Source organism: Pristiophorus japonicus, chromosome 4, assembly GCF_044704955.1.
Source record: "Pristiophorus japonicus isolate sPriJap1 chromosome 4, sPriJap1.hap1, whole genome shotgun sequence".
NCBI lineage: Eukaryota > Metazoa > Chordata > Chondrichthyes > Pristiophoridae > Pristiophorus > Pristiophorus japonicus.
In genome coordinates this window covers 251,588,721-251,613,490 of record NC_091980.1, presented here as the reverse complement: position 1 = coordinate 251,613,490, position 24,770 = coordinate 251,588,721, and the positions used below count along the sequence as shown (strand labels likewise).

The 24,770-nt window shown below is 45.3% G+C and overlaps 1 protein-coding gene across 8 annotated transcripts in view; it reads left to right on the top strand.

Moving 5' to 3' along the window:
- klc1a (kinesin light chain 1a) overlaps positions 1-24,770 on the top strand; it is a 185,082-nt gene that overhangs the window by 119,125 nt on the left and 41,187 nt on the right. For 7 of the 8 annotated variants that reach the window (XM_070879308.1, XM_070879309.1, XM_070879307.1 and 4 more), the window contains exons 9-13: positions 6,922-7,021; positions 7,443-7,495; positions 9,385-9,452; positions 11,273-11,381; positions 21,335-21,496. In XM_070879308.1, the coding sequence (XP_070735409.1) occupies positions 6,922-7,021; positions 7,443-7,495; positions 9,385-9,452; positions 11,273-11,381; positions 21,335-21,496 (492 nt within the window). The remainder of the gene's footprint in view (positions 1-6,921; positions 7,022-7,442; positions 7,496-9,384; positions 9,453-11,272; positions 11,382-21,334; positions 21,497-24,770) is intronic. The other variant, XM_070879315.1, reaches the window with a different exon arrangement.

The following is a 24,770-nucleotide window of genomic DNA, read 5'->3' as shown; positions in this document are numbered from 1 at the left end:
GCTCCGCCATTCAATAAGATCATGGCTGATCTGATCATGGACTCAGCTCCACTTCCCTGCCCGCTCCCCTTATCGTTTAAGAAACTGTCTATTTCTGTCTTAAATTTATTCAATGTCCCAGCTTCCAAAGCTCTCCGAGGCAGCGAATTCCACAGATTTACAACCCTCAGAGAAGAAATTTCTCCTCATCTGTTTTAAATGGGCGGCCCCATATTCTAAGATTATGCCCTCTAGTTCCAGTCTCTCCCATAAGTGGAAACATCTTCTCTGCATCCACCTTGTCAAGCCCCCCTCATAATCTTACATGTTTCGATAAGATCACCTCTCATTCTTCTGAATTCCAATGAGTAGAGGCCCAACCTACCCAACTTTTCCTCATAAATTAACCCCCTCATCACCGGAATCAACCTAGTGAACCTTCTCTGAACTGCCTCCAAAGCAAGTATATCCTTTCGTAAATATGGAAACCAAAACTGCACGCAGTATTCCAGTTGTGGCCTCATGAGTGGACAGGATTTGCCAATGGGCATTGCAGGAGCACCTCAGCAGAGAGGGGGAGGAGGAGCCTGGCGAGGAACCCATGCTACCACCACAACCACAGGGGAGGCCTCATGGAGCTTTCACCACTGCAAAAGCTTTACGTCAGCAGCTCATAACTTAACACTTTGCTTGAAGAGTGAACGGCAGGTTTGACCGTTGCCTGGCCACTCTATCCAACCATGTTGACTATTCCACCTTATTCTGCAAATGAAACACTAAACAGGAATGGTTAAGGTGAACGAAAGAATTTATTAAACATTGTAAACGTAATTCAGAAACTTGAATAACATTTATTAAACATTGTGAAACATTGTGAACTTTTATAACTTTATGAACAGAATTGGGAAACTTTGGAAACTTTTATAAAATAATAACAACAACCCCTGCCCCAAATGTCTTTCACCACCGGCTCTTCCCCTCCCCGCCCCATTCCATTTTACCCTTACCCCTACCTCCCTCCCTCGCCTGCTGCCCCTACCCAAAGTGGTACCAAGTGTTCGAGCAGCAAGGTGGTTAGAGTTCTGCTGAATTGGGGGGAGAGACATTGGAGACGCCATCTGGGGAGGCACTGGATCTGCTCAAGGCATGGAAGGCCCAGCTTCTGACTGGCGAGCCTCTTGATCGGCATCGCCAGTCACAGTTGTTGTGGGGGTGTGTCTGGGTGTCATACTGGTGAACTTGGTAAGGCTGCTTGCCACAGTCTCCGGGACTCCAGTCTGACTGGTGGAGGCCACCAGCCTCGTGTGGGCATTGATGGCCTCGCAGGTTTCGTGGCTTGCACCGACAATCTGCGACCCTATCTCTGTAATGGTCGCTTTCAGACTGTCGATGCTCGCGGGAATACTCCCCAGGACATAAAGGAGCTGACGGGTGAGCTGAATGCTCTCCCTGGACAGTACCACCACGCCCAATTCTGCGTCTGCTTGTCTGTCAGCAGACCGACTTTGCCGACTCACCCTCCGGAGACATGGCATACGGGATTTGACCCCAGAACTGCGTTGCTGCACGCCACTGGGTCCAGGAGCCTCGGAGATCTCAAAGTCCGTGAATGTTTGATCATCCTCAGATGAGGTGTTTGCCGGTGGCAAAAGAGGTGTCGAGGGGTGGGCGGGACTGGTTTGCCGCACACTATATCCGCTGCCTGCGCTTGATTTCTGCAAGCTCTTGGCGTTGAGACTCGATGTTCCGCGCCCTCTCGGATGCACGTCCTCCACTTAGGGCGGTCTTGGGCCAGGGACTCCCAGGTGTCAGTGGGGATGTCACACTTTATCAGGGAGGCTTTGAGGGTGTCTGCTGCCCACCTTTGGCTCGTTTGCCGTGAAGAAGCTCCAAGTAGAGCACTTGCTTTGGGAGTCTAGTGTCTGGCATGAGAACTATGTGGCCTGCCCAGCGGAGCTGATCAAGTGTGGTCAGTGCTTCAATGCTGGGGATGTTAGCCTGGACGAGGACGCTGATGTTGGTGCGCCTGTCCTCCCAGGGGATTTGTAGGATCTTGCGGAGACATCGTTGGTGATATTTCTCCAGCAAGTTGAGGTGTCTGCTGTACATGGTCCATGTCTCTGAACAACACAGAAGGGCGCAGGTATTACTAGAGCCCTATAGACCATGAGCTTAGTGTCAGTTTTGCGGGTCTGGTCTTCAAACACTCTTTTCTTCAGGCGGCCAAATGCTGCACTGGCACACTGGAGGCACTGTTGGCTCTCGTTATCAATGCCTGCTCTTGTTGATAGGAGGCTCCCGAGATATGGGAAGTGGTCCACGGTGTCCAGGGTCGCGCTGTGGATCTTGATGACTGAGGACAGTCTGGTGGAGGACCTTTTGTCTTACGGATGTTTAGCGTAAGACCCATGTGTCATGTATTCAACCAGTATTGTAACCCATGTATAAACTGACCTAAGTTGTACACCGTGAGAACACTGACCACTAGGTGGGAGACACTCCTAACCTGGACCTTCAGGTATAAAAGGGGAAGCTCCACCCACCTTCATCACTTGAGTGCTAAGGAATAAAGGACAGGTCACAGACTGACCTCTCAAGCATGGGCCTCGTGTGCATTTATACTGTGTAGTAAGGACGTATCAATGGCGACAAGAAACTGGGATTTAAACCACGCGAGCATGGCCACTAGCAGAACAGACGAGAGGTACTGTGTTAAGGAATGGTTGGGACAGAGATTCAACATTGTTAAAGCAGCACACAGTTCTCCAGGCAGACAAGGGCAGTCAGGCATGCCCCAACATGTAGTCGAACCCAGAGGGGGAGTTCGACAGAGACAATGGCAAGCTGAACATCGACTCACGCCATTGCAAGGGACAATGCGGCCAGTAATGGGGCCATCAACACCTGTTAATGGTGCACTCAAGGACAATAACAGGGGCAGTCAGGCACGATCGACTGGCAAGGGACCTTTTGTTTCAAACCTCAACTCATGCTGGAGGCGTGGAGGCATACATTCAGCCGGAGTTTGCAGAGATGAGCAAAATACCTGCAGAAATTGCAGAAATGGACACTGGGGGAAATCGCTGGAAGCTGAAGTTCAGCGAGTTCATGTGGAGCACGTATACAGTTCATACACCAGGACGCCACTGATAATGATGAAAGTGCTCCTCAATGGCATCCCAGTATCAATGGAGTTAGACACGGGTGCCAGCCAGTCCCTGATGGGTATCAAACAGTTCGAAAAGTTGTGGGCATCCAAATTCAGGAGGCCAAAATTATCGCCGATTGACGCACAGCTACGGATTTACACAAAGCAGATCATTCCGGTGCTAGGCAGCGCCACGGTAGTCGTGACCCACAAAGATTCGGAGAACAGGTTGCCACTCTGGATTGGCCCAGGGGACAGTCCCGCACTACTGGGGAGGAGTTGGCTTGCTGTCATGAACTGGAAATGGGGCGATGTCAATGCAATTTCCTCTGTGGAGCGAGTATCATGCTCACAGGTCCTGCACAAATTTGATGAGGTCCTTACTACTAGGGGGATCAAGGGGTATGGCGAGAAAGCAGGAATGGGGTACTGAAGTTGAATGTTCAGCCATGAACTCATTGAATGGTGGTGCAGGCTAGAAGGGCCGAATGGCCTACTCCTGCACCTATTTTCTATGTTTTCTATGTTTCTATGGCTCATTATTTCAACCCGGCATTGGCACTTTCATGGGGGCCAAGGTAGTGATTCACATAACCCCGGACGCCAGACCAGTACACCACAAGGCCAGAGCGGTGCCGTACGTGATGCGGGAAAAGATAGAAGGCGAATTGGACCGCCTGTTGAGGGAAGGCATCATCTCGCCAGTCGAATTCAGTGACTGGGCGAGCCCGATTGTGCCGGTGCTCAGGGCGGATGGGTCGGTCAGGATATGTGGCGATTACAAGGCCACCATCAATCGGGTGTCACTCCAAGACCAGTACCCGCTTCCGAGAGCAGAGGACCTCTTTGCGACGCTATCCGGTGGCAAACTTTTTTCAAAATTGGACCTGACCTCAGCTTACATGACCCAGGAGCTGGTGAGTGAGTCGAAGAAGCTGACCACCATCACGACACACAAGGGGTTGTTTGAGTACAACAGATGTCCGTTCAGGATTCGCTCGGCCGCCGCGATCTTCCAACGAAATATGGAAAGCCTCCTCAAGTCGATTTCAGGGACGGTGGTTTTTCAGGACGACATCCTCATTATGGGTTACGATACTGAAGAACACCTCCACAACCTGGAGGAGGTGCTACGCAGACTGGACCGGGTAGGGCTGCGACTGAAAAAGGCGAAGTGCATCTTCCTAGCTCCAGAGGTAGAATTCCTGGGGATGAGGGTAGCAGCAGACGGGATCAGCCCTACTGCATCCAAGACGGAAGCGATCCAGAGAGCACCCAGACCCCGTAACACGACGGAGCTGCGTTTGTTCCTGGGGCTCCTGAACTATTTTGGTAACTTTCTTCCCAAATTGAGCACGCTGCTAGAGCCGCTTACACGTGCTCCTACGCAAAGGTCGCGAATGGGTCTGGGGGGATAGCCAGGAAAGGGCTTTTAATAGAGCACGCAATTTGTTATGTTCCAACAATCTGTTAACGCTATATGACCCATGTAAGAAACTTGTGTTAACGTGCGATGCGTCGTCCTATGGTGTCGGGTGTGTGTTGTAGCATGTCAATGCCAAGGGTCAGTTACAGCCAGTAGCTTATGCCTCCAGGAGTCTGTCCCAGGCAGAAAGGGGCTACGGGATGGTAGAAAAGGAGGCGCTCGCATGTGTATATGCGGTAAAGAAAATGCACCAGTACCTGTTTGGCAGGAAATTTGAGCTGGAGACAGATCACAAACCCCTAACGTCCCTTTTGGCCGACAACAAGGCCATAAATGCAAACGCATCGGCCCGCATACCAGAGGTGGGCACTCATGTTAGCTGCCTATGACTACACAATTCGGCACAGACCGGGCACCGAAAACTGCGCCGATGCACTCAGCAGGCTCCCACTAGCCACCACTGAGGGGGCTACCGAGCATGGTGCTGAGATGGTCATGGCTGTTGAAGCTTTCGGAAGCGAAGGCTCATCCGTGACAGCCCGTCAGATTAAAGTCTGGACAAATAGAGACCCGCTATTGTCTCTAGTCAAGAAATGTGTCCTGAATGGGGACTGGGCAGCCACGTACAGGGCATGCCCTGAGAAATTTAAACCATTTCACAGGCGCAAGGATGAACTCTCGATTCAGGCCGATTGCCTACTGTGGGGTAACCGCGTAGTCATGCCCCAGATGGGCAGAGAGGTATTCATCAGAGAACTCCACAATGGGCACCCGGGCATTGTCACGATGAAGGCAGTTGCCAGGTCACACGTTTGGTGGCCAGGGATAGACGCAGATCTGGAAGTTTGTGTTCGCAGGTGCAACACGTGTGCCCAGCTGGGCCATGTGCCCAGGGAAGCCCCCCTTAGCCCATGGCCCGCCAAGCCTTGGTCACGCATCCATGTGGACTACGCAGGTCCTTTCATGGGGAAAATGTTTTTGGTTGTAGTAGATGCCTACTCCAAATGGATCGAGTGTGACATTTTAAATTCAAGCACATCCTCTGCCACGGTAGAAAGTCTCCGGGCAATGTTCGCCGCCCACGGTCGACCGGACATCTTGGTCAGCGACAATGGCCCGTGCTTCACAAGCACTGAATTCCAGGACTTCATGGCAGGCAATGGAATTAACCATGTTAGAACGGCACCGTTCAAGCTGGCCTCAAACGGCCAGGCAGAACGAGCAGTGCAGATAATCAAACAGGGGATGCTCAGATTCCAAGGGGGTTCCCTACAAACCCGCTTATCACGCCTCCTGTTGACCTATAGATCCCAACCACACTTGCTCACAGGGGTTCCACCCGCAGCGCTACTAATGAAAAGGACGCTCAAAACCCGATTATCCCTTATACACCCCACCATGAAAGAAATTGTCGAAAGCAGGCGCCAGTCACAATATCACTACCATGACAGGAATGCGAGGGAGCGATGTATTGATGTAAATGATCCTGTTTTTGTCCTCAACTACGCTGCAGGGCCCAAATGGCTCGAAGGCACTGTGGTTGCCAAAGAGAGAAATAGGATTCTGGTAGTTAAACTTACCAATGGACAAATCTGCCGCAAACATGTGGATCAAACAAAAAGGAGGTTCAGCAACCCCATAGAAGAAGCAGAGGAAGGACACGATATAGAGTTCACTCCACCACAGGTGACCGAACACCGGAACCAAAGGGAGGAGAGCCCAGTCACTGTGGGCAGTCCGGACAGGCCTGAGGCACTGCAAACAGCAGACACTCAGGCCAGCGCCCAACAACCGGAGCCCCAACTCAGGCGCTCTACAAGGGAGCGTAAACCACCAGAGAGACTCAACCTGTGATCCCTATAAGACTTTGGGGGGGGAGGTGATGTCATGTATTCAACCAGCATTGTAACCCATGTATAAACTGACCTAAGTTGTACACCGTGAGAACACTGACCACTAGGTGGGAGACACTCCTAACCTGGACCTTCAGGTATAAAAGGAGAAGCTCCACCCACCTTCATCACTTGAGTGCTAAGGAATAAAGGACAGGTCACAGACTGACCTCTCAAGCATGGGCCTCGTGTGCATTTATACTGTGTAGTAAGGACGTATCACCATGCTTTCGTACGCCTCAGTAAATATGTCAACTATGTCCTGGAGTTCAGTCTCTGTAACACCTTCCCAGCAGTGACAGCCAAGCCCAGAAGCCCACCTGTGGACCCATAACGAGCAGGAATTTGCTTCCTAACTCTCCATGGTGTGACGAATGATTGTGCTTTCGTAAATAAATGTATTACAGCACCATGTAATGCTTTTCTTCAATTAAAATATTTCTACAGTTATGTCTAATGGGTTTTCTGGTTTATAGGCTTCCTGCTACCTAAAGCAAGGAAAGTTCAAGCAAGCAGAAACATTATACAAGGAGATTCTCACTCGTGCTCATGAGAGGGAGTTTGGTTGTGTGGATGGTGAGTAGATGATCATTATTGGGTTCTTTTTATTCCAACAAGCAGAATTTTACTAATTTCAGTTACAAAAGTCAGTGAGACCTAGGTATGAATTCTACTTGCTTTTTCCACTCTTTGCTTTCCCTACTGATGGAGAAATTTGGTAGTGGGGTTTCCAGGCTTACGGTGATAATGGATCAGCTTAAAGTACATGGATATTACCGTCCTGCCTTATCTGAGCTGTGGCATGTTTTCATATTTTATTGCAGACCCTTTCATGCTTTCTCTCTCTTGTATGGACTAGTTAAATTCATGTTATATTTTTGAAATACGTTTAAGGAAATTATCCCATGTGAATGTTCCAATTATTGTAAATATTAAAAATCTTACAATTTGTGATCTTACTTTCTATCATAAAAATTGTTTAATTTTTTTTTCCCAGATGAAAATAAACCTATTTGGATGCATGCTGAAGAAAGAGAGGAGCAATGCAAGGTAAGAGTAAAACTTTGCTACTGTTTTTAATGTTACTACGGAAAATAGTTTAGTCTGCTGCAGATTGTTCATAAAATGAATCCATAAAAATAATTTGTAATGTTGGAAATGTGTGAAAGTGCTTTTCTGTATTTAAAAATAGTTAGAAACTGTTGCTGTCACAGATGCACCATCTGTGATCAAGATGATAGACATGCGACCAGCTTCCTATCAATCTACCAGTGATGTTCTTGGGTAGGCTGTCCTAGAACATAAGAAATAGGAGCAGGAGTAGGCCATTTAGCCCTTCGTGCTTGCTCCGCCATTCAATAAGATCATGGCTGATCAACTCCACCTTCCTGCAATATCTCCATATCCCTTGATTCGTTTAATATCCAAAAATCTAACAAACTCTTGAATATACTCAATGACTGAGCATTCACAGCCCTCTGGAGTAGAGAATTCCAAAGATTCACAACCCTTTGAGTGAAGAAATTTCACCTCATCTCAGTTCTAAATGGCAGACCGCTTATTCTGAGGCTGTGATCCCTAGTTCTAGACTCCCCAGCCAGGTGAAACTTCCTCCCAGCATCTACCCTGTCAAGCCCTGTAAGAATGTTATATGTTTCACTGAGATCACCTCTCATTCTTCTAAATTCTAGGGAATATATGCCTAGTTTCCTCAATCCATCCTCATAGAAAAATCTCCTCCCCCGCCCCATCCCAGGAATAGTCTGGTGCAGCTTTGTTGCATTCCCTCTAAGGCAAGTTTATCCTTCCTTGGGTAAAGAGACCAAAACTATACACAGTACTCCAGGTGTGGTCTCACCAAGGCTCTATATAATTGCAATAAGACATCTTTACTCTTGTACTCCATTCCTTTTGTAATAAAGGCTAACATACCATTTGCTTTCCTATTTGCATGCTGTACCTGCATGTTAACTTTCAGTGATTTGTATACAAGGGCACCCAGGTCCTTCGGAATACTAACATTTCCCACTCTCATTATTTAAAAAATATTCTGCTTTTCTATTTTTCCTACCAAAGTGGGTAACTTCACATTTCTCCACATTATATTTCATCTGCCGTGTTCTTGTCCACTTCGTTAAGCTGTACGTATCCCTTTGCAGCCTTCTCACAACCCACCTAACTTTGTATCATCAGCAAACTTGAATACATTACACTCGGACCCCTCATTTAAGTCATTAATATAGATTGTAAATAATTGAGGCCCAAGCAGTAACCCACGAGTTACAGCCTGCCAACCCGAAAATGACCCGTTTATTCCTACTCTCTGTTACTGTCCGTTAACAAATCCTCAATCCATGCTAATAGATTGTCCCCAGGGTTGTGAATCTGTGGAATTCTCTGCCCAAGGAAGCAGTTGAGGCTAGCTCATTGGATGTATTCAAGTCACAGATAGATGGATTTTTAACCAATAAAGGAATTAAGGGTTACGGGGAGAGGGCGGGTAAGTGGAGCTGAGTCCACGGCCAGATCAGTCATGATCTTATTGAATGGCGGAGCAGGCTCGAGGGGCTAGATGGCCTACTCCTGTTCCTAATTCTTTTGTTCTTATGTTCAATGATTTCCTAAAGTAGCTTGAGTGGCATGCCACAGTATGTAATATTTTCCTCCCTCCCTGTGGAAAAAGTGCCAGACATTGCTGTGCATTTTTCTGGATATCTTGGCTGAAGCTGGGACATGAGCTTGAGGAATTTTCATTCTAGCCTTCCATGGTACACCATGTGGGAGCATCTGTGCTCTAACTACTAGAAGATTTTGAAATACTACATTTTCCATATCTCAACAATCTCGACTTAATTTTTGCTACTCTCTCTTATTAGCCTTAGCCTCATCTACAAGCCTGCCATATATATTGCACATATTACATATTGTACTCTATTTAGGGGAAACCAAAAGATGGCACCACATTTGGCGAGTATGGAGGCTGGTACAAGGCATGCAAAGTTGACAGGTAAATTTCACATTTTTGTTCAGAAACTTGATATAAATAAAATGGCATACTGTGTTTCTTACAGGCTCGACCATACGGCCTGCTGCTGCTCCTATTTCTTATGTTCTTATCAAACATTGCTTACTGTAGTAGTCTAAATACTCAGGTTAATTAACTTAAATGCAGCAATAATTTCTGAATGAATCCTAAACACATGCAGTTTTTACATCAATAGACTGGAGTGTAATGATTTAAACCATCTATGTCTTTCAATTGTGGCTAGTACCTATTGGGATCGCAGTAAAACAGAGTTCTTATGAAATCTTTACAAAATATAACTTCCCTCTTTCTCCACCTCGATGGGGTCGATGGCTGGGCTCCCGTCACAAAAAAGCCAATAATCTATTAGCCCACATTTAAAAAAAAAAATGTAACACTATCTCCATTGTACAAAGTTTGAACATCTGTTCCCCAGCTCATAGTCGAGAAAATAAATAATTGAACTTATATACATTTACATAGCTATCACAGCTAACCCGCACCTAACCATCCAGCCAATCAATCTGTACCGTGGCATAGTTGGGGTCACACCTATGTAATATGCAAATCATGGTTTAAGAGCAGGAATTGTAAGTGAGCACTGATAGGCTGTGAATATGCCTTGTATAGTCCCTGACACAGCTGCCCAGTGGTTTTGTAATGACTTAAATTTTAATAATATACCTAATTTGCTCGGAATTGTCATGCTTGAAACAGGCCCTCTGTTAGGCTTGGATAACACAGCCAATTTGTAAATCTTTCTACCTAGACAATTACTTAATTGTTATGAATGGAGAAAGAGTCAGACTGAACACTGTGAGCTCAAAGTAAAGTGTGACCTTAGTCTTTTATTGCAGGTCTCCAGAATGCCTCTCCAACCTGTGAGGCCTCCTTAAATACCTGTGTCCCCAAGGGATTGTAGGATCCCTTGGGACTCCAGGGGATAAGCCCTCTGGTGGCTGTACAGAGTAAATACAAGTTTACATATATAACAGTTGTTGTCATCCAAAACTCGGCAGCCCGTGTCCTAACTCACACCAAGTCCCGATCACCCATCACCCTTCTGCTCGCTGACCTATATTGGCTCCCGGTTAAGCAATGCCTCGATTTAAAAATTATCATTTTGTTTACAAATCCCTCCATGGCCTCGCCCCTCCCTATCTCTGTATTTTCTCTTTTCAGCCTCACAACCCCACGAGATGTCTGCACTCCTCAAATTCTTAAGGAGCTTCTTAAAGTAGGAAATAGAGGCAGAGAGGATTAGAGAGGGAATTCCAGAGCTTAGGGCCTAGGCAGCTGAAGGCACGGCCGCCAATGATGGAGCAATTAAATTCGGGAATGCGCAAGAGGCCAGAATTGGAGGAGCGCATAGATCTCTGAGCGTTGTATGGCTGGATGGCGTTACAAAGATGGGGAGGGGCCAGGCCATGGAGGGATTTGAAAACAAGGATAAGAACTTTGAAATTGAGGCATTGCTGGACCGGAAACTAATGTTGGTCAGTAAGCACAAGGGCGATGGGTGAATGGGACTTGGTGCAAGTTAGGTGCGGGAGCGGGAAGAGGAGCCGTTGCAGCCGATTTTCCGGCTATGACTGGATAGACAAGAATGGAACCAGGCAACCAGCAATCTGTGATGGGGAATATATTCCACATTGATTTCCATCGCCACAGAAATGCAGAACACTGCTTTCCTGGCTGTAAGATCAATGTAAAGGGGAAAATATCTCAAAATACTTAACACTCCAGATGTGAATATTTTTGTTTTAAAAATTTTGATTTGTTCATTTCATCTTTACAAACAGTCCAACAGTGACAACGACATTGAAGAATCTTGGGGCACTTTATCGACGTCAGGGCAAGTTTGAAGCAGCTGAAACACTGGAAGAAGCAGCTTTGAGATCTCGTAAACAAGTGAGTTTGACCGCATAGGCAAATGTATTTCATGTTTATTGGTTTGGTTGCAGAATTGTCAAAGTGTGGGGGAAGGAAGGAGGTGGATTTTTGTCCCAAGCTATTACACACCTTTATTGACACACAAACTGTTACGTTCAGAATAACTCCACAAGACTGTATACCTTAAGCTCAAACTGCTGTGACCTTGGTCACTTTATTGTAACTCTAGAGTGAGGAAGCAGCATGGTAAATTGCCTTTTATACCTGCTTGCCCAGGGTGTGCAGGTGACCCTTGGGTCTCCCACAGGTGCACCCCCTGGTGGCAAGTCTTACACATTGGTAATGTTTACAAACATAACATCATTCTCACCCCCAAAGTCTTAGATACAAGTTATTTACAAGTTGAGGCGATCCGGAGCGCTCTGTTACCGGGTTGATCGCCTGAGTTGAAGTCCTGGCATGGTTGATTCGGTCGGATCATTGCTGCACTGCGGTGTGCCTGGTCTGGTCGGGCATTGTGGGTTCATCCTCGTGGTTGACAGTGAGGTCGATTGCTGGTTGGGTGTGTGTGGGTGGATCAATGATGGTAATGTCCTCTTCAAACTGTTCTTGGTTGTCAGTGAACCGCAGTTTGGTCTGATCTAAGTGCTTTCTGCACGTTTGTTCATTCAAAAGTTTGACAACAAACACTCTTGGCTAACACAGTGCCAGCAACCCATTTGGGACCATGACCATAATTAAGAACAAACACAGGGTCATTAACCTCAATGTCACAGCCGCGCGATCGTGGTACATTGTTATGCCGGTGACGCCAGGTTTCTACATGATCATTGAGATCCGGGTGGACTCAGGAGAGCCTAGTTTTGAGTGCTCTCTTCATTAGCAATTTGCAGGTGGAACCCTGGTAAGCGAGTGGGGCCGCGTAGCAGAGTAGAATCCGAGATAACCGGGTCTGCAGGGAACCGTCCATCACGCATTTCAAGCTCTGCTTGATGGTTTGGACTGCCCATTCCGTTTGACCATTGGATGTGGGCTTAAACGGCGCAGACCTGATGTGCTTGATGCCACTGCGGGTCATGAACTCGTTGAATTCTGAGCTAGTGAAGCATTGTCACTAACAAGGACATCGGGCAAACCATGGGTGGCGAACGTGGCCTAGAGGCTTTCAATGGTGGCAGTGGACGTACATGACAACATTATTATACATTCAATCCATTTAGAGTAAGCATCCACTGCTACTCGGAACATCTTTCCTAGAAGGGGGCCAGCAAAATCTACGTGGACCCTTAACCATGGTTTGGAGGGCCATGACCACAGACTCAGTGGGGCCTCCTTTGGTGCATTGCTCAACTGTGAGCAAGTGTTACATTGGTGTACACAAGACTCCAACTCCTAGTCAATGCCGGGCCACCAAACGTGCGACCTGGCGATCGTCTTCTTCATGACTATGCCTGGGTGGGTACTGTGAAGGTCACGTATAAACGTTTCCCTGCGATTTTTTGGCAAAATTACACGATTCCCCATAGGAGGCAGTCCGAATGGATGGACATTTCATCCTTGCATCGGTGGAACGGCTTAAGTTCGTCTTGCATTTCCCCTGGGACCGCCAACCAGCTCCCATTTGAGGATGCAGCTTTTTACTAGTGACAGCATCGGGTCCTGGCTAGTCCAGGTCCTGATCTGGCGAACCGTGATGGGTGACCCCTCGCTCTCAAAAGCATCCATTACAAGAAGCAAGCCTGCAGGTTGTGCCATTTTCGCCCCGGTGGTGGACAATGGTAGCCGACTGAGGACATCCGCACAGTTCTCAGTGCCTGGTCTGTGGCGGATTACGTAATCCTACGCAGATAACGTTAGTGCCTATCTTTGGATGCGGGACGAAGCATTGGTGTTAATATCTTTGCTTTCTGAGAACAACGAAATGAGAGCTTGAGATCGGTTTCGAGTTTGAACCGGAGCCCAAATAGGTATTGGTGCATTTTCTTAACCCCGTATACGCATGCTAATGCTTCTTTCTCAACCATACTGTAGGCTCTTTCGGCCTTAGATAAGCTTCTGGACGCATATGCAAGCGGTTGCAGTTTGCCTGACACATTGGCTTGCTGTAACACACAACCGACCCCGTACGAGGATGCATCACAAGCTAATACTAAATGTTTACACAGGTCATACAATACAAGTAACTTGTTAGAACATAGCAGGTTTCTGGCCTTATTAAAGGCTGTCTCTTGAGATTTACCCCAAACCCAGTCGTCACCCTTGCATAGCAATAAATGCAATGGTTCCAGCAAAGTGCTCAACCCCGGTAGAAAGTTAGCAAAATAGTTGAGGAATCCCAGGAATGAACGCAGCTTTGTCACATTCTGTGGTCTGGGTACATTCTTGATGGCCTCCATCTTGGAGTCCGTGGATCTGATGCCGTCTGCCGCAATCTTTCTCCCCAGAAATTCAACCTCTGGCGCCAGGAAAACACACTTGAAGCGTTTCAGCCTGAGTCCCACTCTGTCCAGTCGCCTTGAATACCTCTTCCAGGTAGTGCAAGCGTTCGGTGGTGTTGCGGCCAGAGATCAAGATGTCGTCTTGGAACACCACGGTGCGCGGAACTGATTTCAGCAGACTCTCCATGTTCCTCTGGAAGATGGCCGCCGCCGAGCGAATCCCAAAGGGGCATCTGTGGTATATGAACAGTCCTCTGTGCGTGTTGATGCACGTCAATTTTTTCGAAGGTTCAGCCAGCTCCTGTGTCATGTAAGCAGAGGTTAGATCCAGCTTGGTGAACGACTTCTCTCCACCCCCCCACCCCCCTGCTAGTGTTTCAAACAGGTAAACAGGTCATCCGCTTTGGGTAGTGGGTACTGGTCCTGTAACGAGACTCGGTTGATCGTTACCTTGTAGTCTTCGCAGATTCTGACCGTCCCATCGCTTTTCAACACCGGAACAATTGGACTGGCCCACTCACTGAACTCGACTGGTGATATGATCCCCTCTCGTTGAAGTCTGTCCAGCTCGATCTCGACTTTCTCTCGCATCATGTATGGAACCGCTCGGGCCTTGTGATGGACGGGTCGTGCATCAGGTTGGATCTGCACTTTGGCGCTTGTGAAGTTGCCGATGCCTGGCTCGAATAACGACAGGGATTTGTTTAGCACTTGGGCGCACGAGGCGTCATCCACCAAAGACAGTGCTTTGATTTCATCCTAGTTCCATCGGATCTTTCCTAGCCAGCTTCTGCTGAACAGCATTGGGCCATCACCTAGTACAATCCATAGTGGTAAATCATACACAACTCCATTGTACGATACCTTCACTGCCGCACTGCCAATGACTGGTATGAGCTCTTTGGTGTGGATTGGGCTTAGATTTTGGCCTTTGTTCCATGTTGCCCCAGTTTCTCAAAGGCCTTCTGGCTCATAATTGACTGACTCGCCCCCGTGTCCAATTCCATGGAAACTGGAATGCCATTTAATTTGACTTTCAACATTAGCGGAGGGCTTTTGGTGATGAAGGTGTGTACCCCATACACTTCCTCTTCAGCCTCGCGTTGAGTTGCCTCTCTTACTCGTTCAGCGTGATCCGCACCAGATCGGTCACCTTCTGCCGACTCTGTCACGTGGTGAGTCGCAGCACATCTGCACATTTGCAGAAGGTGCCCCATTGTTCCACAGCCCTTGCACACGTTGTGGTTGAATCAACATTGATGGGCTCGATGATCGATGATTACCCCCGCAGCGCAAACATGATGCTAATGGATTCGCATTCACGCCCCACGGCGGACTCTGAGTCATCCTCGGTCTGGCCTCTGCAAGCATGTAGGCCCTGCCATGTACAGTTCTGCCTGCTGAAGGCGTTATTTTATGCACAGTACTTGCCAGTGCGTTTCGATGCTGCACTGATATCTGTTTAGTGTTGCCGTTCGTGAACATAAAAGCCTGGGCTATCGTGATGGCCTTGCTCAGATCTAGGGATTCGGCAGACAGCAGTTTGCAAAGAATGACATCGTGGCCGACTCCAAGTACGAAAAAGTCCTGCAACACGTACCCCAAAAATCCAGCAAGTACGCACGGTCCCACAAGGCGTCTTAGGTCGGCGACATAGCTCGCCACGTCCTGGCCCTCGGAGCGGTGGTGCGTATAAAAGCGATACCTGGCCATCAAGATGCTCTCCTTTGGCTTGAGGTGTTCCCGAACTAGCATGCACAACTCTTCATATGTCTTCTCCATTGGTTTCATCGGTGCTAGCAGATTTTTGATGAGGCCATGTATCGTGGACCCGCAAAAGGTGAGGAGAATCGCCCTGCGCTTGACCGCAGTTTCTTCCTTTTCCAACTCGTTGGCCACGAAGTACTGGTAAAGACGCTCAACGAAGGCTTCCAAATCACCCTCAACAAATCTCTCAAGCATACCAATGGCAGCCATAACTGCGTGAAAGTTCGTGATCTGTTACTCGTCGGCAATTGTTACGTTCAGAATAACTCCACAAGACTATATCTTAAGCTCAAACTGTTGTGACCTTGGTCACTTTATTGTAACTCCTGAGTGAGGAAGCAGCATGGTAGGACTGCCTTTTATACCTGCTTGCCCAGGGTGTGAAGGTGACCCTTGGGTCTCCCACAGGTTCGCCCTCTGGTGGCAAGTCTTACACATTGGTAATGTTTACATACATAACAACAGAAACCATAAAGCCAAATGTGAAGGAAATTAGGATATGCCATGATTGATTCAACTTTAGGAACTCATACACTCAGTAAATATTAAGACAATACAACAACAACTTGTATTTATATAGGGCCTATAAAGTAGTAAGATATCCCAAGGCACTTCAGCAGCGTTATAAGACAAAACAAATAAATTTGACATCGAGCCACATAAGAAATTACGGCAGATGACCAGAAGCTTGGTCAAAGAGGTAGGTTTTAAGGAGGAAAGAGAGGTAGAGAGGCGGAGAGGTTTAGGGAGGGAGTTCCAGAGCTCAGGCCCAAGCAACTGAAGGCACGGCCAGCGATGGTTGAGCAGTTGTAATCAGGGATGCTCAAGAGGGCAGAATTTGAGGAGTGCAGACATCTCGTGGGGTTGCGAGGCTGAAAGAAATTACAGTGAGGGATTTGTAAACAAGAATGAGAATTTTGAAATCGAGACGTTGCTTAATCGGGGGATAATTTAGGTCAGCGAGCAACAGGGGTGATGGGTGAGCGGGATTTGGTGCAAGTTAGGACACCGGCTGGCGAGTTTTGGATGACCTCAAGTTTTCATGGGATAGAATGTGGGAGGCCAGCCAGGAGTGCATTGGAGTAGTCAAGTCTAGAGGTAGCAAAGGCATGGGTGAGGGTTTCAGCAGCAGATGAGCTGAGGCAGAGGCGGAGGTGGGCAATGTTATGGAGGTGGAAATAGGCGGTTTTAGTTATGCCATGGATATGTGGCTGGAAGTTCATTTCAGGGTCAGATATGACGCCTAGGTTGCGAACAGCCTGGTTTAGCGTCAGATAGATGCTGGTGAGAGAGATGGAGTCAGTGGCTAGGGAACGCTGTTGGTGGCAGAGATTAAAGAAAATGGCTTCGGTCTTCCAAATATTTAATTGGAAAACATTTCTTCTCATTCAGTACTGGATGTCGAATGAGCAATCTGACAATTTGAAGACCATTTAGAGGTCGAGAGAAGTGGTGGTGAGGTAGAGCTGGGTGTCGTCAGCGTACATGTGGAAACTGACTCTGTGTTTTCGGATGTTGTCTCCAAGGGACAGCATATAGATGAGAAATAGGAGGGGGCCAAGGATAGATCGTTGGGGGACACCACAGGTAACAATGCGGAAGTGGTGGCGAGAAGCCATTACAGGAGATTTTCTGGCTACGATTAGATAGACAAGAATGGGACCAGGCGAGTGCAGTCCCAACAAGCTGGGGGAGGATGGAGTGGTCAACTGTGTCAAAGACTGCAGACAGGGTGCGGAGGGATAGTTTACCTCTGTCACAGTCACAAAGGATGTCATTTGTGACTTTGATGAGAGCCGTTTCGGTACTGTGGCAGGGGCGGAAACCAGATTGAAGGGATTCAAACATGGAGTTCCTGGAAAGATGGGTGCGGATTTGGGAGCCGACAACACGTTCAAGGACTTTTAAGAGGAAAGGGAGATTGGAGATTGGGCGGTAGCTAGCAAGCACAGTGGGGTCGAGGGTTGTTTTTTTGTAGAGAAGGATGATGACCGCAGATTTGAAGGAGAGGAAGACAGTGTAATGTATGTATGCCTGGGTTTACCTGCCACCAGGGGGAGCAATCGTCAGAGGTCATTGGGCCACAGACACATACGTGCAGCCCTTGTATATAAAGAAAGCTTCCATGTTTAATCCTCACTTTGGGAGCTAATAAAGTAGAGTCAGGTCGCACCTGATTGAGTTCATGGTACTAAGCCTATTGAGTTATTATATATGCAAAAGACAGTACCTGAGGAGAGAGAACTGGTAACAATGTTGGCTAACATGGGAGCCAAAAAAGGAAGTTGGGTGGTCAGCAGTTTAGTAAGAATAGGGGCAAGGGAACAGGAAGGGGGTCTCAGGGATAAGGTGAGCTTGGAGAGGTCAAGAGGGGAGATGAGAGAGAAACTAGAGAAAGATGCTAGTTTAGGGCTAGGGCGCGAAGGAACCTCAATGGAAGTTTGGCCCAATGGGCTAGGGGAAGGAAAGGAACTGGCAGAGGCAGCTGATCGGATGGTCTCAATCTTTGAGACGGTGAAGTCCATGAGCTCCTCACACTTGTTGTTGGAGGTGAGTGTGGTGGAGACAGGGAAGAGGGGTTTAAGAAGACGGCTAGCAGTAGAGAATAGTAACCAGGGGTTATCTTTGCATTCCAGAATGATCCTGGAATAGTGAGCAGTTTTGGCAGACACGAGTAGGACCCGATAATGCTTTATGTGATCCAGCCAGATCTGACGGTGAATGGCTAAACCAGTTCTCCGCCACATCCATTCAAGTCTGCACCCGTTGGACTTGAGGGAGCTAAGATGAGGGCTGTAGCAGGGGGAACGGCCAGGGTGAGAGAGAGTAATAGTTTTAATATGGACTAGGGAATCAAAGGTGGTGTTGAGGGTGTGGTTGAGCAGATCCGTGGCTGCAGAAATGTCATGGTAATGGAAGGCCAAAGACTGGACAGTTTGGTGTTAATAAGTGCAGTTGTAAGAGAGTTTGGAGAGAGTTTTTTTCCAGGGGCGAATGCATAAGGAAGTACGTTTGGGTGGGAGAAGGGGGATGCGGGTGGAGAGCGATGCAAGGAAATGGTCAGAGATGGCCTTATCTGTAATTGACACGGTAGGAATAGCGAGGCCACGAGAGATGGCAAGGTCAAAGGGATAGCCGTGAATATGGGTTGAGGAAGAGATTAAGGGAGGACAGGAGGTCTTGCACTAAACATCCATAAGACAAAGGTCCTCCACCAACCTGACCCCGCCACACAGCACTGCCCCCTGGTCATCAAAATCCACGGCGCAGCCTTGGACAACATGGACCACTTTCCATACCTCGGGAGTTTACTATCCGCAAGGGCAGACATCGACAATGTGCCAGCGCAGCCTTCGGTCGCCTGAGAAAGAGAATGTTTGAGGATCAGGGCCTCAAATCTGGCACCAAGCTTATGGTCTACAGGGCTGTAGTGATACCCACCCTCCTCAGAGACGTGGACCATATACAGTAGATACTTCAAATCGCTGGAGAAGTATTACCAACGCCGTCTCCGCACGATCCTGCAAATCCCCTGGGAGGGTAGACGCACCAACGTCAGTGTTCTTGATCAGACCAACATCACCAGCACCGAAGCATTGACCACACTCGACCAACTCCGTTGGGCGGGCCACATCGTCCGCATGCCCGACACAAAATTCCCAAAGCTCTACTCGGAACTCCTACACGGCAAGCGATTCCCCAGGTGGGCAGAGGAAACGTTTCAAGGACACCCTCAAAGCCTCCTTAATAAAGTGTAACATCCCCACTGATACCTGGGAATCCCTGGCCAAAGACCACCCTAAATGGAGGAAGTGCATCTGGGAGGGCGCTGAGCACCTCGAGGGTAAGGTAGCCTAATGGGTATGATACTGGACTAGCAACCCAGAGGTCATGAGTTCAAATCTCATCATGGCAAGTTGTAAAATTGAATTCAATAAAAGTGGTAATTTTTGGATTCATGAAGGGGAAATCATGTTTAACTAATTTACTGGAATTCTTTGAGGATATAACGAGCATGGTGGATAGAGGTGTACCAATGGATGTGGTGTATTTAGATTTTCAAAGGCATTCGATAAGGTGCCACACAAAAGGTTACTGCAGAAGATAAAGGTACGCGGGGTCAGTGGAAATGTATTAGCATGGATAGAGAATTGGCTGGCTAACAGAAAGCAGAGAGTCAGGATAAATGGGTCCTTTTCGGGTTGGAAATCGATAGTTAGTGGTGTGCCACAGGGATCGGTGCTGGGACCACAACTATTTAGAATATACATAGATGACCTGGAAGAGGGGACAGAGTGTAGTGTAACAAAATTTGCAGATGACACAAAGATTAGTGGGAAAGCAGGTTGTGTAGAGGACACAGAGAGGCTGCAAAGAGATTTAGATAGGTTAAGCGAATGGGCTAAGGTTTGGCAGATGGAATACAATGTCGGAAAGTGTGAAGTCATCCACCTTGGGAGAAAAAACAAAAAAAGGGAATACTATTTGAATGGGGAGAAATTACAACATGCTGCGGTGCAGAGGGACCTGGGGGTCCTTGTGCATGAATCCCAAAAAGTTAGTTTGCAGGTGCAGCAGGTAATCAGGAAGGCGAATGGAATGTTGGCCTTCATTGCGAGAGGGATGGAGTACAAAAGCAGGGAGGTCCTTCTGCAACTGTATAGGGTATTGGTGAGGCCGTACCTGGAGTACTGCGTGCAGTTTTGGTCGCCTTACTTATGGAAGGATATACTGGCTTTGGAGGGGGTACAGAGACGATTCACTAGGCTAATTCCGGAGATGAGGGGGTTACTTTATGATGATAGATTGAGTAGACTGGGTCTTTACTCGTTGGAGTTCAGAAGGATGAGGGGTGATCTTATAGAAACATTTAAAATAATGAAAGGGATAGACAAGATAGAGGCAGAGAGGTTGTTTCCACTGGTAGGGGAGACTAGAACTAGGGGGCACAGCCTCAAAATACAGGGGAGCCAATTTAAAACCGAGTTGAGAAGGAATTTCTTCTCCCAGAGGGTTGTGAATCTGTTGAATTCTCTGCCCAAGGAAGCAGTTGAGGCTAGCTCATTGAATGTATTCAAGTCACAGATAGATAGATTTTTAACTAATAATTGAATTAAGGGTTATGGGGAGCGGGCGGGTAAGTGGAGCTGAGTCCACGGCCAGATCAGCCATGATCTTGTTGAATGGCGGAGCAGGCTCGAGGGGTTAGATGGCCTACTCCTGTTCCTAATTCTTATGTTCTTATGTCTCGTCGCCGAGAGCATGCAGAAAACAAGCGCGGGCAGAGGAAGGAGCGTGCGGTAAACCAGACTCCCCACCCACCCTTTCCTTCAACAACTGTCTGTCCCACCTGTGACAGAGACTGTAATTCCTGTATTGGACTGAACAGTCATCGGAGAACTTACTTTTAAAGTGGAAACAAGTTTTCCTCGATTTCGAGGGACTGCCTATGATATGATGATGACAAACTATATATGGGTGCACGTTCAATTTCAGATCAGAATAAAATGTAGCTACTTATTCCTTTTCACATATCATCTTAAGAGGAAGAATATTGTTTAATTGTTCATTACACCAAGTTCCATGTATTTTAGTGTAATTTTCTAGTGAAAACAGTATGTTATATTTCCATTAAATTACACTCAAATGGTTTCTGGCTCCTTTAAATAAAGTTAGTTATATTTTTATTTTAATGCTACTTTTATGTGCTTGCATGTTTGAATTATGAAACCAAATTGAAATAAAATGAATACCTTTGTTCCACAGGGTCTTGATAATATCCATAAACAGAGAGTAGCTGAAGTACTTAATGATCCTGAAAGCATTGAGAAAAGAAGAAGTCGTGAAAGTCTGAATGTAGATGTGGTAAAATATGAGAGTGGTCCTGATGGTGGCGAGGAAGTGAGTATGGGCGTAGAATGGAATGGGGTAAGTACAGTACACAGTCCACAGATCTAGGCTGAGAAATATTGGCACTTCCTAGTACCTTAGTAAAAGGATAAGAATAAATGGTTTCTTTGATTAGGTTAACACTATCATATTTTAATGGTTAGATTAAAATCTTAATAGTTAGCATTCATTGGACAATGTACTAATGTAGGGAAAGATGATTGGAAAATTGAACGTAGTAAATGGGTTCTCATTTCAAAGCACTGATTGAACTGTTTCAAATTAAAATTACTTTAATGTTCTGTAAACAGGCTTTTTATGCTTATTGCAATTTTTATATCTAGAAATTCAGTAATAAAAGCCCAGAATCCAGAAATTGTCAGTTTTTAAGCCTGGAAGCTAAAGTGCTGCTTGATTTGAACATCATAGTAGTAGATAAAATATTTTGTTCTCAATAAGCCATGTAGATTTACTTCAACTAGGTTTTGTGAAGTGGCAGCAGCTATTGCTGTAAATAATGTAAACATTTAAAACTTAACTATTACCAATTCCTATTGATTACATTCCTATCTATACTGAATAAATTAAATTACGCTATTAAGTGCGTCTGGTCCTAACGCTTGCTGTGACTTCATTCCTAAGCAAACTTTGCATAACACCAAGAACTCCACACATACTTTTTGACAAAGTAAAATGTTTAGAACACAGGGATTTCACTATTGGAATTGCACTTTATAGGGATATAGAGATTCTTAATTTAAATGGACTAAACTTTCAAAAGGTCTATACAAATAAGATTACAATAAGATCTGTATATTGTAATTAGTACTAATTGACAATTCAGATTATTTTTCATCCACTAAAAAGGCAATTTCCTCAAATAATTCTATGGAAAGCTAAGTTGTAGGAAATCAAAAAAATACTTTTGAATTGAGGGCCTAACATATAAACTTTCTCATTTAATTTTTATCTATGATATACCAATGCAAAAATAGGAACGATTAGCAATGAATTGCCCTGTCTCCACAATTCCCTAGGTTGAGAGTCCTGAGGTGCCCATCATACTTATGGGGTACAGAGTAAATTGGAGGAGAAGTCAGCTCTGGCTGAGTTCTCATTCCTTCTAGTGGTCAGTTATAGAGCAGATTGCAAGGCAGTGGGGGGTGCTTTGGCTGGCCACCCTATCGGCTGCAGAACAGTGGATGGTACTTGGGACGTAAAGAAAACAAATCTCTAAGAAATTTGGAAGAAGTAGCTTTCTAAATTTATTTTGAATTAGCTTGGTTATCTTAAAATTGTGAGATGTAAAATGAGAAAAGGCCATTTGATCTGTCAGATTTGTTCTGGCTAATGTATTGATGCTGCAAGGACTCCTGTGCTTGTCTACTACTAATATGAAAATGCTTCATACTCTGAGGATTATTAAATTAAGAATATTTTGCGCTAGTAATTCCTGACAATAACATCCCATTCTTGGCTTGTGTTTATTGAAAAAGTTTAATGCTATTTTGGAGGATATTTTTGTGCTCATAATTGTATATAGATTTATGACTGAGAAAAGAATAATCTTTTATGAACAGGATTCCATATTTTGCAGGAATATAAAATTGCAATACCAAACTGAGGCAGTGTACGTCAAGAAAGATCTGGTAGTTAGAATTTGTATTAATTTACATTGGAATTTTTTTCCCATATTATATACCATTCCATAAAATGGAGCATTCCACTTATTGCAGGGAGCTATAATATAAAATATTCCTTGCGTGAGAAAATTCACGTACAATTTTGTTTTTTGGGAGAATAAACTAAATTTGGCGAAATACATTTGTAATTAAAATTAGATTACCTTGATGCAGAAATTGAATAGTATGTTCTTTAGCGCATTACATTATCAACTGCTGCCTTTTGCTTCTGCTTTTGATGGGTATTGTAACTGAGCTTTGTGATGATAAAGATAGTGCTGTTTCCTAGAAACAACTATCTTTACTGCCTTGAGAACCAGTCAGAATGTGTTTTGACTAACTAATGTCTTTCTCCTTTTGAATTCCTTGAGGAAATCCAGAGACTAGAGGTTTACCTTTTGTAAATTATGTAGTTTATGTTGGTACTGTGTACTGTACAACTCTCTATATTTCTCTTGTATTTGGCATGCTCACTTTTTCCAATATATAATCACCTTGAACTAATTTTTGTGTGACTACAGAAAGTTTGTGAGTAATTTTGTCTGTGTGCATTTTTGTATTTGAAAGTGTATATTATAGGCAACACTATTTCTGGGTCGTTTCTTCACTCCACTGTCATATTGGCTGTTAGAAATACCTTTCAGAACAAGATTGGGTTTTTTAAATGCAGTTTAGCTATTAAATAAGCTACCAATTGACTAATGTTCATAGTTCTGGAGGTTTAATTCAGTTTCACCCTTGTCTCCATGCTTTTATTTAAAAACGTGCTGGGTTCACTGTTTTGAATGTCAGAAAACTCTCATTACAGTCTAAAGTGCAACTATATCAGTATATGAACTACATTATTTAATTTTGCCTGCTATTTTGACATTTTCTTTAGAAAATACAGTTATCTAATCAGACAAATTGCCACAGTTGTGAAAAGGCCATTTTTTGTATTAAATCAAAAGGTATAATTTATACTGTTGCATTTTCCCTTCAAAAGAGTTAATGAAAATATTGAAATTGAATTAAGTTTTCTGCCTGATTATTCACATATAGGTATTGTAAATAAATTAGCACAGACAAAGGGATTTAGTTTCATATATTACTTTGTTAATTTAGCATTATGGTTTGAATGCTGAAATATTTCACAGCATGTTCAGAAAATAATAAACGGTGTCAAAGTTAGACATTTTAATTGATAAGAAAAGTGAAATGGATGTTAATTTGGATCAAAAAAGGAATGAAAGAAAATAAGCTTCAAACATTTATAGGATATTCTAGAAAGAAAAGCAAGAATATGATTTACAATTTGAAAAAAATGACATTTATTTACAACTTTAAAAAAATTGTTATCCCATGATGCTATTTTGGGTTTGACTGCTCCCACACAAATGGCACAGTACAAGATTTAGGGATGTCAACTGCTATCCTTCTCACTCTTGTTATCACATGCACAGTGCCTTTCTTGCAAGTTTCACTTCAGCCTTTGCTCAAGTATGAATTTTAATTCTTATTAAACTAAAATTATGTGTTGGTCAATGCTAATTTCTGTTTAGATTAGTTTATTCCTATGGTACTGTTATCAGGAACTGAGACACAAGAGTTTTTAAAAATAATGTTAAAAATATCAAAGTATTTTGCATAGC